This window comes from Micropterus dolomieu, linkage group LG09, assembly GCF_021292245.1.
Source record: "Micropterus dolomieu isolate WLL.071019.BEF.003 ecotype Adirondacks linkage group LG09, ASM2129224v1, whole genome shotgun sequence".
NCBI classification, from domain to species: domain Eukaryota; kingdom Metazoa; phylum Chordata; class Actinopteri; order Centrarchiformes; family Centrarchidae; genus Micropterus; species Micropterus dolomieu.
In genome coordinates this window covers 24,256,407-24,272,774 of record NC_060158.1, presented here as the reverse complement: position 1 = coordinate 24,272,774, position 16,368 = coordinate 24,256,407, and the positions used below count along the sequence as shown (strand labels likewise).

General features: G+C 40.6%; 1 protein-coding gene across 1 annotated transcript in view; it reads left to right on the top strand.

Moving 5' to 3' along the window:
* kcng2 (potassium voltage-gated channel, subfamily G, member 2) overlaps window positions 1-16,368 on the top strand; it is a 34,237-nt gene that overhangs the window by 3,828 nt on the left and 14,041 nt on the right. Inside the window, exon 2 of the mRNA XM_046059151.1 lies at window positions 9,853-10,753. Within this exon, the coding sequence (XP_045915107.1) occupies window positions 9,965-10,753 (789 nt within the window). The 5' untranslated portion in view covers window positions 9,853-9,964. The remainder of the gene's footprint in view (window positions 1-9,852; window positions 10,754-16,368) is intronic.

Sequence of the window (16,368 nt, the reverse complement as noted above, 5' to 3'; positions counted from 1 at the left end):
GTTGGTGACAAGGTTTGTGCACATTTCGGCAGGGATGTTGGCCCACTCCTCCCTGCAGACAGCCTCCAAATCATTCAGGTTCCGAGGTTGTCGCCTGGCAACTCGAATTTTAAGCTCCCTCCAAAGATTTTCAATTGGATTCAGGTCTGGAGACTGGCTAGGCCACTCCAGAACCTTGATGTGTTTCTTCTTCAGCCACTATTTTGTTGCTTTGGCGGTGTGCTTAGGGTCGTCGTCGTGCTGAAACACCCATCCTCGACCCATCTTCAGCTCTCTCACTGAGGGAAGGAGATGTTGGTCCAGAATTCCACGATACATGGCCCCGTCCATCCTCCCCTCAATACGATGGAGTTGTCCCGTCCCCTTGGCTGAAAAGCACCCCCAAAGCATGATGTTGCCACCACCATGCTTGATGGTGGGGATGGTGTTCTTTGGGTTGTACTCGGGGTTCTTTGCCCTCCAAACACGACGAGTTGAGGCCAAAAAGTTCTATTTTGGTCTCATCTGACCACATCACCTTCTTCCAGGCCTCTTCTGAGTCGTCCAGGTGGTGAATGGCAAACTTCATTTTGTTTACGGCAGTTGTACCGCTGTGAAAAGCCATTTCCAATTTGCTGAGCTTACAGAGCACCACATTGTTGGGTCTCTGTCTTAAATACTATAGGCGAGGTCTTTTAGCTACAACTTGTTCTCCGGAGGGAATCCCTGCTTTGACCAGTCGCAGAACTTCATTGCGATGTGCCATACTTGATGCCGTTGATTATACTGAGTGACAGGTTCATGTCACCAGCACCTGTAATAATCATAATCCAGAATTTACAGACTGTGAGAAGAGGGATGCTTGGGCAACAAGTAAGAAAATAAATATAAGAGAGAGGGAGAGAGAGAGAGAGCGAGCATGTACAGCTCTGGTAATACAAAATATAGACTGGGATATCACAGCTAATATTTCATGGCTTTAGAGTAGAACAGAACTTTCAGTGTACAGAAATACTAGCTGATTCATTATGTGGCTGTTTCAGGACAGAATTAGTGGACTGGACAAACTGAAAAGTCACTATTAATCTATCTCATTAACGTCCCAATTTCAGGGAGGGAGAGAGAATTACCTGAATCTGCTGCACAGGTAACATGGAAGGGGTTACTTTGTTTCCAGGAGAGCAGGCTTTGAGGCTTACAAATGCACATGCCACTTGTAAACTGCATTGTAACGTTCCACTGAAAAGTCCTGCTGGGGTCCTGGTGCTTGCACATGTTTGTGTTGTTGCAGAGAGTGGAGTTTCTTTTGATTTATGTTACGCCCATAGCAGCTCTCTCCTTAAAGGCAAAGCATGACAGACCAAACGTACTGGGTTGAAACAAACATGCTGGCCAAATCCATGGCAGGAATGTTGAGGCGGCATCTGGATTGGTCATTCAGATTGTAGCAGTGGCATAGGCTACGCTGGCCACCACTTTAGACTGCGCATGTTTCCTCGAAAACAGTCTATTAGTTCCACTGGGAAAATGTCAGCACATTTTACAAAAAAACATGCCTTAGTTATGCTCTATTCCAACAAAGAAAACCTATCCATACCACTTTGATGAGAAGCATCTCATTATTACATTCTTGAATGTGAACCGAAACACCTTCAAATTTGGCAAGGAGGGAGATTCCTCAATTGACCCTTCGCTAAGCCACGGCCACCTTAGTTACCTTAAGTCCGACAAACTGTCGGCGCTGCCACTGCCTATTACTGCAGGCTGTCAAACTGACTCAAACAGATGTGAAAAAAATGAAAGATAGAAGCTAAAGCCTAACGATCACACAGTCCCCCGATGATTGAGACAAAAGACAATGATATTAAGTATCAACACTGTTCCTGTAAAGATGGATTCATTCATTATTACAATCTAAAAAGCAGAACAGCAGGGATTTATAACGTTACATTCAGTAGGAAGTTAGCTAGCGTTAGCTATCTAACATCACATTATGAACAACCCACAGCCGAAATGTTTCTGGATTTATTTTAGGTTTTGGAAAGAGAATAAATCGTACTTCTCTTTTCAACCTCTTTGGGTAGCTGCTGTGACTATTACAAGTGCCCCGGGGACAGAATTTGACCATATCTTGGAAAAATACGGCAGAAGAAAGCTAGAAAACGACTCCTTTTGCATTAGAGTAAATGGGGAGCATCCAAGAAAGTGTCGGACATCAGTTAGAATGAGTCCTATACTGCGCTGTGATTGACCAGCTGTGTATTCGGGGTGTGGCTTAGCGAAGGGTCAATTACAAATTAATTGACAATGAAAAGGGGTTTCTGATGGGATTAGTCGTAGCTGTCAGCCACGCTAACCTCATTGTGGGCTAATAAGACTGCAGAACTCGGCTGGGCTGTGCTGAGCTGGGCATAATGAGCAAACGCATTTGTATAACCAGTGTTAGCATTAATGTTACATTGCCTGAAAAGCTAGCTAGCTAGTTGGCTGAAGGCCGCTCAGAGAGGTGGACTCTTGTGTCGGAGCAATAGGAACCAATTACATTCCAGGAACTTCCCACAACTTTTTCATATTTAATCAGAAGACTAATTCAATGCACACAAGTCTGCGATAAATCATATTTTTTCCCTTTTAGGTATTGTGGATGAAGTGTGGATGGCCAGTGGTCAGTGTGGCCCAGGGTCCCCTTATTTTGGATAAACAAATCTCCCAATAACTATTAAACAGCTCCAAACCGAACAAGTCCTTTTTTTAAGCTTTTAATACTTTTTCATGAGGAAATGAACGGGCTTCAGGAGATATATATATATATATATATATATATATATATATATAGTCTACTTGCATCAACCTATTTAGCCCATTTATAATTCATATTATGAACACCAGCCCATGATGTCTGCCATCTTCTATTATGGATATTGTGAATTGAATCATTAATAAAGCATCTCTTTAGTGAGACAAATCAGAGCTGGTCAACAAAATCATCAGTTCCTTTGACTCAGAATCTAGAGGGTGCTCTGCATCTCTTCCCCTCACACTCTTAAAACATGTGACAATGTTGTGAGAGGTACTCTTTCCATGATTATTGCAGTTCAAGAGAGAAGTTTTGCGTCATTCTAGATTATGAAATTGTTTACTCTCCGCTGATTGCTGCGCTGCCTCTGCAGGCAAGAATCTTAATTGTCCTCATATTTTGGAGTACAGACTGTCACTGAGAAAAAGTTGCTCTCAGGGCTTTCAGGCAGAAAGACTTTGTGTTTTTCTTTTTTACTAACCCTACCCAAGTAGTTTTGGTGCCTAAACCTAACTAATTATTAAGACTTTCTGCCAGAAACCCCTGAGGGCAAACCAGAAGGACCAATCAATCTGATTTTGCACCAGGTGAGGTGATCATTTAAGATCTTTGTGTCCCAAAATAGACTTCTGCTTCAGGCCTTTTATGAAGATAAAGATTGAGTGGATGTGGGAAGGCAGTATCAGTGATGCATGGGCTGCAGATTTATGCAAAGAGGCATAATTATGAGCAAATGGTGGTAAAAAAAAAACAATGCCAAGTTCACAAGTGCTCCTTCTTCAGGTACTATATTTGAAGAAGGAAAGAGGGTAAGGTATCTCCAGTCCACCGTGGAAGTATTTCTTTAAAGAAGCATCTGTAACCTCCAGCTTTGTGGAAGATAACAGAGACTGAGGGATGTTTTTAATTGACTTTTTTTGTCACAGATCCAGATTCAGCATCTGAAACACAAGCACACAGACTTTGAGGGTCACAGGTCAATGTCAACAGCCTCTCATGTTCAGGATGAAAGGAAAGAATGCGACCTCATATATTGTACTCACTCCACCTAATAAGGATGAGAGGGATGTGCAGAAATTAAAATGAAAGCAATTTTTCACTCACAATCACATGTAATTGGTCATGTAATTGTTGTATGAATGGCCTGGTTTGATACATTAGGAAATGTGTTTTTCTGTGTCAAAGCTTGTGCTTTTCACTGACTTACTAACATAATATTAAAATCTGTTATCCAAAATAAATTTCTGACTAATACTAGTTATTTCCACCTCTTGAAGTCCTTCAAATTAAATTGTAATCAAATAACATGTGATGTGGAGTCACAATACTGTACTTCTTCATTTTAGAGGCCATTGGCCACAAAGATTGGGAACCACTGCATTGGATCATCAAAGAACTTCATTTATTATGTTATTTTATGTTTAATGGAAAAAACATTTGATGTCATTGACTTGTTTTCTGATTGAATAACTTATTTCAAAAAAAAAAACTGTCTTTGATGTTACATTTTCCTTCTTTTTGTCACTCCGTGTTCCTTCAGAAACAGTCCAAGAATACATAACTGTGGGTACACAGATATTTCACAAAGGATCATTTTAAATAGGACATTCAGTCCATTTTTTTCCTTAAACATTTCTCTAATTAACTGCTATCGGTGGAAGAAGACAGGAAGAAGTAATAAATGTATGCATAATATACTTGTTTTATACTTGTTTCCTGAACTTATGTAATTCTCATCATTGCTCCATCCAATTTTAACCACTGAAGAAGTCTAATCCACCAAAGTAGTTGGAAACACCTGTGTGAGTGGGCCAGTGAGTGAGTCAGATTCACTGGTCCATAACATTGCCCTGATGGACAGTTTATTAAAATCAATGCAGCAGAACCAGAGATTGTATTTTTATTAGACATGTTCTTTTTCCGTGTCAAAATCTGGTGCCTACATTATTACCCGCAACTCAGCTACTAAGTTTGTTCAGAGATTCAGGTGTGTTATGCTAGTGCAGCCTTGAGCTGCTAACTTCAAGCAGACACCCCCATTCTACACCCCCAGAATTTTATCTTCTTCAAACTTGTAGTCTTCAGACCCAACTGACGCTGACTCAAGTGACATCAATTGAGACAAAATATCAGACACTGCATAGCTACTGGAAGTGCCCCTGTAAGTACAAACCATTAAATGATGGATTTTCAGAAAACTACAAGATATAATAATTTGTGATCAACTTTGCACTATAAAAATGGAGCCACAGCCAGGAGACACAAACACTAGAAGTAGGGGAAACAGCTAGCCTGGCTATTTCCAAAGGTTGAAAAATATGCCTACCAGCACCCCTAAAGTTCACCAAAAGTTTTCTATTAGGCCAAGAAATGTCACGATCGGTGGTGTGGAGCAGGGTGGAGCAGGTTGGAGGACCCAAAAGCAGGACACAGAGCAGAGCAGGTATGGTTCAGTGGTTTTAATAAACAAACAAAAGGCGAGCACACTTACAAACTGAGTGGCTGATGACAGAGTCCCAAAACAAAGGCTGTCCAACAGAAATCCAAAAGGGTGAAAACCAGAATCCAAAACTGAGCAGGGTAACAGGGAGACACGGCGAGTAAGGCTGAAGACACGAGAACAAACTGCAACACTGGGTGACAACATACAATGACCCAACAAAGACAAGACAGAAACACAAGGTATATATATACACACAGGGACTAATGAGCAGGGCGGGAGCAACACAGGTGAAAGACATGAGGCTAACGAGGCACAGGTAGGGAGAGAGAGAGAGAGAGTAGGGGAAAACAGAGACAGACATGCAGAGTGTGACAAGAAATAGTCCACCCAACAAAGAGGTGCTACACCCAGGCATGCCCACAGAAATGACTGGGCCACTGGAAAGGTCCAGTAAATGGAATGCTTTCCCCTCCACCCCCGCTCATGAACGGCCCCGGCTACGCCTGGTGTAAAACTGCAACTTATTGTTTTGACACTTAGGTTTTTGAATGGATTAAACAAACTAGATATAAGGTATAAGTGAGATTTAGCAGGGCTGTAGGTAGATTTTGTTACCTTGGGCAGAGCCAGGCTAGCTGTTTCCCCCTGCTTCCAGTCTTTATGTTGAGCTAAGCTAAACATCTGCTGGCTGTAGTTTAGATCTTCTCATCTAAAACACAGCAAGAAAGTGAACAAGCAACTTTCTCAAAAACAGTTCCTTTAATGAGGACATACCAAACTAAACATACATTTTTTGGCCACAATCCTGCTTCAAATGCCTTAGTCTTGCATTTATTTAATTATAAATTCAAGATTGCCATGACTTGATAAGCCTTATTTGATATGTTGCCCTTGTGTGGAGCTCCTCCTATATAACTTGAATTCCTTCTCTCTGTGCTTTTGAAGGCACCCCTGGGTGCAGTGTCATGCTCAATAAACTGCTCCTGTCAGAAGCACTTTGCTGAGTCGCTGTAGAGGGGCTGCTCTCTGACCCCCTCCCTCGGAGAAAGCGGCCTGTTTTAAAATGAATGGCCTCACAATAGAAGAGCAAGGATAGCTAGAGGGGTCCCACTCTTAATTTGTTGTGATGATGTGCTCAGCCCCCCTACATCCGTGCCAATGCCTCAGGTCTGGTACAGTCATCTTAGTGAGTAAAGGATCACTGGCATGTTGCTATACTTACAGTCTGTGTTCTCTGGTTTGTGTATCCAGATGTCCATGTTAAATAAAACATTGTCTCAGCTTGTTAGGACAGCATGGCTTCAGATGGGTAATTGAATCTAAATAGCATTTTTCAGAAGATGTGAAAAGAGCAAGCAGCAACCTCCAGGTCTGAAAATTGAAGCCAATGTGGAAGTGCCTTAAACCTACATTCTTTCTAATGCCCAGAAGAGGGTGACTCCACTGGTTACAAAAAGAAGTCTGATTGTATTGGAGTCAATGACAAAATTCTCACTTAATTTATTACCTCAGTGAACATTTTCCTAATGAGTTTATGGTCTCAATTGCTAGTTTCAACTCTTCTTCAATACAGCATGGTGTTCATTTAGTAAATTATGTACCAATTTAGAGGAAAATAGACAATAAAGCAACTCCTTTTCCTTTGTCATATAAATACTTACTATATTTCATTTTGGAGAGAAAATGCCTACAGTATTTGTGCATTTGTGCAGAATACTGACTATTTTTCAAGTTGATGGGATAGCCTGGTTTGAATAATCCATTCTTATATATGAATAAACCGTCAACTCATAGATTTAGCTTTGAACATATGTATACTCAACATATGTACTACAAGAGCAGTTGATACTTAATTTCATACCAGGCTAATTGTGCTGTAATTAGGTCTACACTGTGGTGTTGATTTCCTACAGTTTGTTACACAGTGCTGTGAATGGTCTTATTGTAGAGCAGGAGTATTTAATTAAAATTCAAAGAGGTCCAGTTAGAGAAAATTTCCCAAAGCAAAGGTCCGGAACATCATAACGACTAACTTGCGTTATCATTCAGTGCCATAACGTATAGTTGTATCAACATATGTTTTTAGTCAACTGACTGTCAAATCAAATAATATTTCAATAATATTTACTGTCAGTTTTCACATCAAACTGGAGGGATAATAAATAATAAGTACTCTAATAATAAAATCTAAATTTAAGTAAACTCAAATAAAGTGCTTAATTTCAGAAAACAATTTAATGAAAAGTGTAGCTTGAACCAATTTTACTAATAAACACTCAACACATCTTATTAAATGAACAGCTTTAATGCCTCCTCTTCTCTTTCATTCCCTCTTAATTACCACTTTCCTACTTTCTCTTGTTAAGTGAGAAATGTGAGATGTGGCTAGGATTGGAGATATATGCGAGATTCTGGTTTTGAACTACCCGTGGGAAGAATGTACATGTAAGAATCTATACATTTTTGATTAAAAGCCATATTGAATTCTCTTTTCTCTTTCATCTACTGTCTGTTTCCAAAATGTCTGTGGTGTATCTCACTCGTGGATTCGACTTGCAATGCTTATCGGAATGCACAGATATGATTTGCTGAGCAGCATCACATGAGACGATTGGTCTGTTAGTTTCCTGGGCCACTAAACCTGTACAGTAAATGCTACAAAAGCTGTGCGGGTTAAAATAGAAATGCTCTGTAATTCTCAATAATAAATTGGCTGTAGTCCTGTGTTTGACTGGGTTTCCTCTCACAGCCTGACAACATAACATTTAAATTAAACAGTTAAGACCATTGTTTCTTCTCAAAATGAACTAGTTCTGATCACATCTGGAAGCAAAAGTGTTTATAGTTGTTTTGAACTCTTGGCCAACAGTGTGGACTAAGCGCATGTAGATGTAGTTATCGAGGTGATTCAAATGGAATGATTACATATTTTTTGGCCCGTTTCGATGCAGTGACCAGGTCTTAAAGGGTCTATATGTAGTTTTTCAATGAAATCACTTTTCAATAAATCAAATTTTCACTGCCTTTTTGTCAATGGGCTGTAGCCTCACTTAGAAATGAGGCACACACCTGTTTTGTTCCTCTGTTAGTTGCAAAAGCCACTATTCTGCTTCTTATGTGAGGACACTGGGTCGGGATGTAGCTCTGTGCACCCCGAGCCTCTCTCCAACTACAGCAACAACACAGCAGCTAACGAAATGCAGTCCACTAACACCACAAAACTACCGGATCCAAGCACTACACAGACTCCAACATAAACTCCACGTAAGGATAAAAACAACAATAAAGTTTTATGTGCTGAAGCCCATCAGACCAAACGAGAATCAGATGATGGCGAGTGAACATCAGAAAGGCTAGAGTCACGGAGAGAACGCAGAGCAGTTGCTAACGTTATCCGGTGCAAAGTTGTATGACTTTCCACATTACTTAACAAGCTAACACAACCCATATTGCTATCCTGTGTACCACTTGTATTATGTCAAGTGCTGATTTAGCCTGCAAGGATGTAACGCTACAAAGCAAATGTGGAGCGATTTGTTTAAACTAGGCTGTAGTGATGCAAGGCAGGGCAGCCAGCTAACGTTACATTTGCTCAGACCTGCTGCTGTTTGCTTCATAACGTCCAATTTAGATTTATTGTCGTTTTACCAATACTCAGGGACACTACTTCTCCATCTTCTCAGTCGCTGTAACTAATGTGACCCACAAAAATGCAACAAAACCGCGACAGCAACACAGAGGAGGACCCACCCACTAATGTTACAGTAAAGTTAATTGCTGCGGTCTAACTGTTATAAAGTGTGGCAACAATGTCATTAATAATTGCCAGTCTAGCTCACTTTCAGATCAATATCATCCAATTTCAATATCATCCAACATATTTAGCTGTGCTCACATTGCTGAACCTCTGGTGAAAGATACACAGATAGTAATGTTAGTTACTGAAAAGCAGACAGGTGAGCTAACGATGTAGCATGTCGGCTAAATGCAGTAAATGTAACATTATCATGTACTGTAACGTTGCAGTGGGAGTTTACCTGAGTTTCCAGCATGTTGTGTGAAGCTGTCTCCCTGTCTGTCTCGCTGTGATGAATGAAAGGTACGGAGCCGGTGTTGATATGCCTCTGGAACGGTAAAGTAAAAGAGCCTGAACATGTCTGGAAAAAAGATACAGTTGGCATGCCGGTGTTTTCGCGATTGTGGGATCTGTATGAAAGCGGTTGTGTTTCGGATTATGCTCGCTCATGAGTTCAAGCAAGCACGCGTGCGAGCACACACCTGGTTGCAATCTTAAAACCACACTGCTAGTGGCCGCTGGATACCACATTTAAGAGAGGGGCAATACACAACATTCATACAAAATGAGGATGGAGCAAAGTTTTTGCAGGATCTCCTTAAATGTATTCATGGTGTTAAACGTGTTTGTGCAGATGAAAAGTGACAAAAGTAGACCATCCAACAAGTACTTCTCTTGAGGCATACTGACTCCTTTAGACCTTTAAAAGACTGGCTAGTCTGAAATGTTTGATAAAACAGAGATAGATACATGCTTGATAGAATAAAGGCATGCAATGCTAAAAAGTGTGCAAAGAGACATAAATGTAATTGTTGACTTGTCTTTTTTGTCCTTCAGAGACGTGCTATGTTGCTGAATGGATGACAAGCTCCCAGTCACCCTTCATACACTGTAAAGACCCCCTCCCATCGTGTTGTGCAGGACAGGGTCCCCCAGCAGAGTGGCAGTAATGTACCAGGAGGTGGCCTTCCTGGCAGGCAGCACTGAGCACCAGTTCACCACCTTCCACTTCAACCGTGTGGAGAACCCGCGGGAGGTCACCTCCAAGAAGGGTTTGTTCTACAAGCGAGCCCAGCTCCTGCTCCAGCCTCAGCCCCGCCAACAGGATGGAGATGAGATCGGCCTGGCTGATGGGGCGGCCATTATCAACGTGGGGGGGATCAAGTACCGCATCCCCTGGTCCACACTGGAGGAGTTCCCCTTGACACGGCTGGGCAAGCTGCGCGGCTGCAGTAATGAGGCTGAGATCATGGATGTGTGCGACGACTATGACGGCAGCCGCAACGAGTATTTCTTCGACCGAAGCCCGTCGGCTTTCCGCACAATTGTCTCTTTCTTGGCGGCAGGGAAGCTGCGGCTGCTGAGGGAAATGTGTGCCCTGTCCTTCCAGGAGGAGCTGCTGTACTGGGGGGTGGAGGAGAACAACCTGGACTGGTGCTGCCTCAGGAAGCTGCGGCTCAGGCAGGAGGAGTACAAGGAGCAGCAGAGGCTGGAGGAGGAGGAGGCCGAGCTCACCTCACCGCAGTCCTGCGAGGAGAGCCAGCAGCCTCCCGGGGAAGGGGCACAGGAAGAGACCAGTATGGAGGGCTGCATGCGAAGACTTAGGGACATGGTGGAGAACCCCCACTCCGGCCTTCCCGGGAAGATCTTCGCCTGTCTGTCAGTGTTATTTGTAGCCATCACCGCTGTGACGCTGTGTGTCAGCACCATGCCAGACCTCAGAGAGGAGGAGGAGAGGGTGAGTTTACTCTGTCTCATTGCTAATCAGTTCCAGTAATAACTTTCTTCTTTGCCTAACCATAAGCTTTTTAGCCTTCATTTGAATAGGACGTAGATGCAGGAAATAAGCTGCGACAAAGACTCAGCCTTGTACATGAGGTGCACTCTCTACCAACTGAGCTAACGGCACCCCATCTTAACTGTCTTATTTGAAGATTCAATTTAAATTATGCGAAAAGTCCACACTCATATCTAGTTCCCCATATTTAATTTCTGGAATGAAGTCCTGAAAATTATTGGATTGGAATCATTTTATTCAGCAAAAGCTGCAGTACTCATCATTTAGTGATCAAAGTAATTTACACAAAGTTATAGGACAGGATCAAATTCCCAATTTTAGAAAAGTTTAAACAACCAGACAGTAATATAATATCAAATTTGTGTATTTATCTGATTATATGTAAAAGGTATAAAATAGCATGCCTTCTGTGGCATCTACACTACTCCATTTTTGTTTAAAAATGAGTTGATCTCCGTCTCGTTTCTTATCTGAAAATGCACATCTAGTGGCCGTTCCCGTACTCTGGGCATGCGCGTGCCTATGTACAAACATGCAGCAGATGGTCTATTCCGTAGTTACAGAAGATTTGGCGAAAGAAAAGTACTACAGGCGAAGAACAACACCAGATTTATTTTGGATGGACCAAGAACGAGCCGGGACTGTTACAGAAATGCTAAAACCATCACATGCTGAACAGATTTCAATGATGACCACCGTAGCTGTGGCTTTACACAACACTAACATAACTAGAATTTGAAGGAACCTGGTCTCAGGTTTCCTTTTATTCCCTGCAACAGCCTAGATATGAATGCTTTACAGCTGCTACAGTAGAATTCAGATTATGTTGATGCAGCAGCCCACATACAGTCTTTCTGGGCTTTATTGTAAATCATTCTGACAGAGACTGAGGCGAAGAAGGGACAACGAGGCTTCTCCTCCATTCACTTGAGTACCAGATTATTGTGTAGCTCCCCACAATGTTTCTGCAGCATTCATAGCAACACAAGATCCATGTTCTCCCAACATGTATGCAGTAATTGACAGTGCATACACAACACGAACATGAGAAAAAAGGCAATATATTCACATATCTTCAAATGAATAATCTTTTCTGTTTTTTTCTTCAGTGTTGTATTTGCTAAATCACATATTTTCCCCATGCAGTTGATTTTGCTTGACCTGCTGCCAAAAATGAATATGAAATAAGCTCATTATTGTTATGTAACATGATAATTATGCAAATTGTAGCCATGAAGCTTTAATCTGTACAGTTAAATGCTTGTGTACCCAAACCTTAACTAGACTAGCTGACCAGTAAACAAACTGGGAGCTGTAAATGGAAAATACATTTATGTTCACTTTGATGACTGATGTAAACAGATTAATCTTAACTGCTATGTACAGCATGTGGCATTTTAGAATGCATCTTTGACTTTACAATCCAAAGATTCTGTGCATACACAAAAATTTCCTGATGAAAAACAAGACAACATGTATTACTCCTGAAGGGGAAATTGGGAATAGTTTAATGTTTTGCGAAATATGCATATTCGCTTTCTTTCTAAGGGTTAGATGAGAAGCTCAAGCTGAGTTCTGATTAGCTTAGCTGAGTATAAAGACTAATTTCAGTGTAGTTTACATACACATCATTATGCAGCCATTTGCATGTCTATAAATATTTAGATTTGAAAAGATTAAAATAATTTTTATACAGTTAAGTGAAATAGTTTAACTAACTCTAACTAGTTTTGGCATTAGCTGTAGTTGGTATTCATCCCAGATATATTCAACCACGACTACACTGGAATAAATTACCTTGTGTAAATTCTTGTAAATAAAATATTTTTTTCATCTAGAACAAAAACAAATGAGGAAGCGTTCCACAGGCAAACAATGGGGATTAATGATTGTTTGTTTGGAAACCTGACATGCATATTCACGTTTCTGATTGGGTTCTTCAACAGTAGCTGATGTCTGACAAAAAATTTGCTAGATTTGTAGCTCGGCTCTTTTTTGTAGAAAAGCCAAACTGAGTCAAGTAGAGTTGAGGCGAGTCGAGGCAATTTGAACTGGTACTGGTAATGGAAAAAAGTGAGGTTTGGTTAGAAGTTTCCAGTTCGCACACAAGTACTGGATGAATGGATAAACAACCCCTTCTCACTCCCCGACTTGTCACATACGAACGCATGGTCAAAACCCATTGGCGTCAGTTTGTAACACACGGGGATCAGTATAGCGTCATAGTTCAAAGCAGTTGGGGAAGCCCTGTAGTGTCAGTTTTTGACTGTAAAGGGAGATTATGATATTTAACAGAAAAGACATAGTAAGGAGGTGGTTGGGGTGGAATGGGGTGGATAGAAGGCCAGAATTCGGACTTTGAACCAGGAGACCGGGGTTTGTGTCCTGTGTGAAACAAAAAGTCAACATTAAATTGTTTTTTTTTAAGTTACGCGAGTTATGTAAATTGCGTAAGTTATGCAAGTGACGTAAATTAACTTACGTGTCAACTGACCTACGTAGTTATTTTAACCCAAACCATGATTTTTTCCTAACCATAACCAAGTAGTTTTGTTGCCTAAACCTAACCAAGTACTTTTTGTGCCTAAACCTAACCAAATTGCAACGTTGCATGACTTTAATAACTAATAATGTTTCGAAACGCTAGGGTTTTATTTTGAAAGTGTAACCGGAAATTGCATATGAATTGTTCCTAACTTTACCGTACGCTGCATATTTGTTGTTGCTAAGCGTAACTAACTTGTCCGCGGAGCCTTAAACGTCTAAAAATTATGCTAAAGGCGTACCCAGGGCGGAGTGAGAATGTGTTGGGATTAACTGTTGTTGATCAATATTTATGCCACGTAATTCCCAATGAAACCCTAAATTGTTACATTTCTGTTTGTGTATGTATTTAATTAAACAAGATTCATCATGTCAGTTAGTGAGCTTTATAAATAGCATATGGTTTCACTTTGGAGAGAAACAGGCTAGCTGTTTTAGTCTTTATGCTAATAGTCTAACCATGTCCTGACTCCAGCTCTGTACTCAACATACAGACATTAGATTTGTCTTTTCATTTCACTCTTGGAAAGAAAGTGAATGTATTTTCCAAGATATTAAGTTATTCATTTAATTACAGTATACTCCAAATAATCTGAATATGATTATAGCAGATACTGTATTGGTAATTAAAAATACAGCAGATAATATGCCAAAGCTGGAACTTGACAGAAATGTCTAAATAAAATTATGATACTCATTAACAGTCTCTGGTCTCTAATTAGGACTGAAAGAGGGAGCAGAGCACATCCACTTGTTGCTGCATTTAGCTTTCATCTTGCAGAAGAAAAATATTGCTACCTCAGGCTTTTGTTCCCACTAACTACACATGTTGCCACAGTCCATGACAACTGGAGTAAAAAAGCATATTAAAGCTGACGATGTCTTCCTCCCGAGTCTTTTCATGTCCGCCTTTGCCTCGGAGACTTCAAAAATCCTTGGTGATCTGGCTCCAGAGGATCTTTGTGTAGCACTAATTCACCTCTTGAATGACATCAGCAGACCAGAGTATGATTAAAGAAGAGCCCCACTGCTTCTCCCTCTGTCAAAGATATGTCTTCATCAGCAAGCTCCAAGGGGGGCCTTAGCATGAAGTGTGTAAGCTTCAAAGGGAAAATTAATCAGAAAACAAAGCGGGTGAAAGCCAAACTAAAACCAGCTTAAACATAGTCTCATTTTATCTCCTAGCCTGTAAGAATCTGCAGCTTTAATTATTTGAATCAGAAGACAAATAGTTGCGATAAGTGGCGCACTATGTTTAAAATTCTGGACAGCTGAAAACAGTGTCATTGTGGCACCAATTAACCACCCAGAAATGCCTGAAAAAGTGAGCACTGCTCCATCTTCTTGAGAACTGTGGTGCGGTTCATTATGAGCAAGAACCTTACCCAAACCAGCCATGGGAGGCAACTCCTAAAACGCAAGGGGTTATGGGTATAATGAGGTGGCTATGTCATTCTTGGAAAACCCAAACACAATGAAGGGAGGCAGACGTGTGCACATAAAGGAATTGAACACAAAAAAGGCAAAGTAAACTTTCCCACAATGGTTCAAGAAAAAACAAAGGTGTGATCGCGCCCTATGATTCTCTACTGTTATGTTCCCTGCGGTCAGGCAGAGTTGTCAGACAGAATTGGCTGTGGAGCATCTCCTCTCCTCATTACCATGTTAGGAGAAAAGTTTGGCCTTGCTCTGACAATTTATGTATGCGCTCTGTGAGTGAGATTTGTATTGTCCTCGTTCACGCTATTGTTAAGCAAAGCATTTAAGTAGCTGAACACTTTCCTGAATCCAGCTCAACTTGGTGATTTGCTTTTGTGAATTTATTTAATTTTTGTGAAGTCTTTCAGTCACGTCCGCCCACCCATTCTTCTCCATTACATAGCTTCCCAATATCCATTAGCTTTGATGGCCAACCATTTACATCAGCACTTATCCTCCCTATGCTAATGAAACTAATGAAATGAGCACTCCTCAGATACCCGTTTCTTTTGTAATAAACTGTTTATTTGTTATGTATAATGTTTTGAGACTGCAGTTATGACTCCACTGTCGGCAGTATGAAGGCAACAGACTTATAATGCTTAACCTGCGTAATGTTACTTTAATGCAATTCACTTCAATTCAATTGATTGTACTTATTAGTCATTTAAACCTGCAATAACTGATTTATTTTAGTTTGGGACAGCTGAAAAAAAGATTTGAAAACAACAAAACATTATCACCTTTTATATTTATCTGGCTAAGTTAGCAAGCAATTGCTTATTTACACATCCAGCAGATACAACTCAACATTTACATTATTGATTTTTGGCCACTTGGTAAATGTCCAATGAAAGTCTAATGAAACAGTTGAAATTTTTAGCTTTATTTTGGTTGGGTGACCATACGTCCTCTTTTTCCCAGACATGTCATCTTTATGGGACCTAAAAAATGAGTCAGGATTTTCTAAATCGCCCAAAATGTCCGTGATTCGGTTTCTGCTTTCTATAGTCGGCATTAGTTGTGTGTTTTTTTGCATTACTTTGACCAGTACCGGCACTATTACATTTTACTCTTTGGTGTACCGTGACTTTTTCTTCCGTGCTGGCACTTCTCACAAGCTGCTGGTAATGTTACTCTTGTCTTGTCATATTATCAATGCCACTTTTTGTGAACTGACCAATCACAGCCTTGATGAGGCGGGACATTAAAAAAAGGTTGCTGCGCTACAGCAAACTTTGGGAATGTTGAACTATGTTATAGTTTGAATTATTATGATTATTGACCATGTAGAGCATTTTTCTTGCACAAGGATATAATGAATGAGTGTATGTGGAATCAATATTATACTAGAGGTAAGCTATAGATAGGCCTAATATTATCAGAAATAAAGTGTAAGCTATAAATATATTAGTATACGGAAGCCCTAAGCGGCCATCGATTCAAATATTTCTTATACTCCGTTTTCCCGTGATAACGGGATAATTATGTCATGCTCTTGAGATAACGTTGTTGTTTTCTTGTGATAACGG